General features: G+C 41.4%; 2 protein-coding genes across 2 annotated transcripts in view; one reads left to right on the top strand and one right to left on the bottom strand.

The window, feature by feature from the left end:
* LOC101655706 (vomeronasal type-2 receptor 116-like) overlaps positions 1 to 2,019 on the top strand; it is a 140,768-nt gene that overhangs the window by 41,070 nt on the left and 97,679 nt on the right. The gene's annotated exons all lie outside the window — the stretch shown is intronic.
* LOC115873079 (olfactory receptor 24) overlaps positions 1,701 to 2,019 on the bottom strand; it is a 912-nt gene continuing 593 nt past the window's right edge. The window contains exon 1 of the mRNA XM_030888324.1: positions 1,701 to 2,019. This exon is cut by the window's right edge and continues 593 nt beyond it. Within this exon, the coding sequence (XP_030744184.1) occupies positions 1,701 to 2,019 (319 nt within the window).

Below are 2,019 nucleotides of genomic sequence, written 5' to 3'. Positions count from 1 at the left end.
CAAATCTTAAATTCTGAGCTTTTTCTCCCAGCATATGGATCAGGAAGCATATTTTTTTCATCTGTCTCACTGTACTCCTACTTATAGGGAGTTATAAAAGGCCTACTTGTGTTTGTTGAACTAAAGAATCATAATTTAATTTGTCCTAGAAAAACAGCAAGAGAAGGAAATTAGATGTGTGACCTTTATCTGTCACTTTATATTAAGATTGTATCAGCTCATTAGCACCATTGAAAAATTTTGGCCCCCTCAAAGTAATAGCTTGTTCCCTTGTAATTGTCCATCTCCATATTGGTATTAAGACTACTATCTAATAAATTTAATATCATTTATCACACCGGGGTTTTAGAATGACTACATGAGTCAATGAAAGGAAGCATAGCTTGCTGTGTGGTAAGGAGTAGCTCTCATTCTTGCTATCAGCAGTGTAGCCACTGCTACATATTCTACAAGCATTTGTGGCATTTGGACAAGTCTCATCTTCCATCTCATTTGGAGATATATGATTCAGTTAATTGCTATTTCCCCCTTTGCTTCTGCAGGTATATGTCATTTGGTGGTGATTCTCCATGTTCTTAGTGCGTAGTCTGAATCTCTTAATTGCCTTTTCTGTTCCTCTCAGAAATTCCCTAACACATCCCATCTCACTTCCCCAGTGGATATATTGGAGATGATGGTAGGGCAGCGTGCGTCTTATCCACAATTCCTGACCTTGGACTCTGCAAGTCAAGCTAATCACCTTGTTCTTAGGTTAGCTTTCCAGGGCATTTTTGATCTGGAATTCTCCAAGTCATTCACCATGACTGGATTTTTCATTTCTCAAATGCAAACTGCCCTTCACTCTGTCAGGTTTTATTTTGTTCCCACCGGGTGTTTTCTTTGTCTGAGACATTCTGTCCTGGGCACCAAAACTCTCTTTTGGATGAGGACTATTTAGATCATCTCTCTCAAGCAGGCTTTTTTAATCTTCTCCCCCAGATTCTATCAACTATTTCTATTTCATCTTATCCATTCCTCATTTGGTGCTCATATTTCATTCTATTGTAATCACAAGGTTCTTAGGTGGTGCAAGTAGTCAGTTGCAAAATGAAATGTTGACAGTTTGAAGTCACCAGGTAACCAGGCAGTATTGTAAAAGAAACGCCTTGTTATTTACTTTCATAATGATTATCCCACAGCCTTTCAGTCAATTCTGACCTAGAGCAACCCTATATAAGGTTTCAGAGATGGTAAATCTTTTCAGTAGCTGACCATAGTGCCTCAAAGGTTGAAAACTTCTTGGATCGGTGCTACCCTGCAACACAAGTGGTTGCCATGAATTGCGATTGATTAGATGACAACAGGTCTGGTTTTGTTGTAAGTAGATGCCCAATGTCTGCCGACAACATTGAACTACACACATCAGATTATGTCTTTCTTTCTCACCTAGCATAAAACCCCAAGTAGGGCCTCAATAAATATTGAGTGCTATTTGGATTCTGAACCAGGCAGATATTTCTGAGAAGCCACCATGAGGCATGTACACAAGTACCTTCAGTGAATGCAGTCTTTAGGGAAAAGTTATAGAGTCAGTTTGGGATTTCCTCTTAAACTGCTAAAGTTCAAAAAAGCTGGCCTTCTAACCCATGTGGTTCCAGAATTTCCTCCACATCCTAGGTGTACAGATTCTATTCTCTAGAAGTTCCTGGTTGTCCTGGAGGTCAGGACAATGAGCTGACTTTTCTGTTGACTATCTTCCTCAAAGCCCCTTTCAGGTCTCTGTTCCTCAGGCTGTAGATAAAGGGGTTCAACATGGGAGTGACTGCAGTGTACATTACAGCAGAAGCCTTCTCCTTCACGGCTGTGCGCACAGATGAAGGACACAGATAGACCCCAATGGTGGTCCCATAGAAGAGGGCTACCACCGAGAGGTGGGAGCTGCAGGTGGAAAAAGCTTTTTTCCTGCTGCTTCCTGAGGGGATCTTCATGATGGCCACGATGATTCGGACGTAGGAGGCCAGGATGCAGATGAAGGGGGTG

Source organism: Echinops telfairi, unplaced genomic scaffold (assembly GCF_000313985.2).
Source record: "Echinops telfairi isolate 266 unplaced genomic scaffold, ASM31398v2 ScPeMD7_7459;HRSCAF=8497, whole genome shotgun sequence".
Classification (NCBI taxonomy): Eukaryota; Metazoa; Chordata; class Mammalia; order Afrosoricida; family Tenrecidae; genus Echinops; species Echinops telfairi.
The sequence above is the reverse complement of the archived record's forward strand: the minus strand, read 5'-3'. Positions and strand labels throughout refer to the sequence as shown.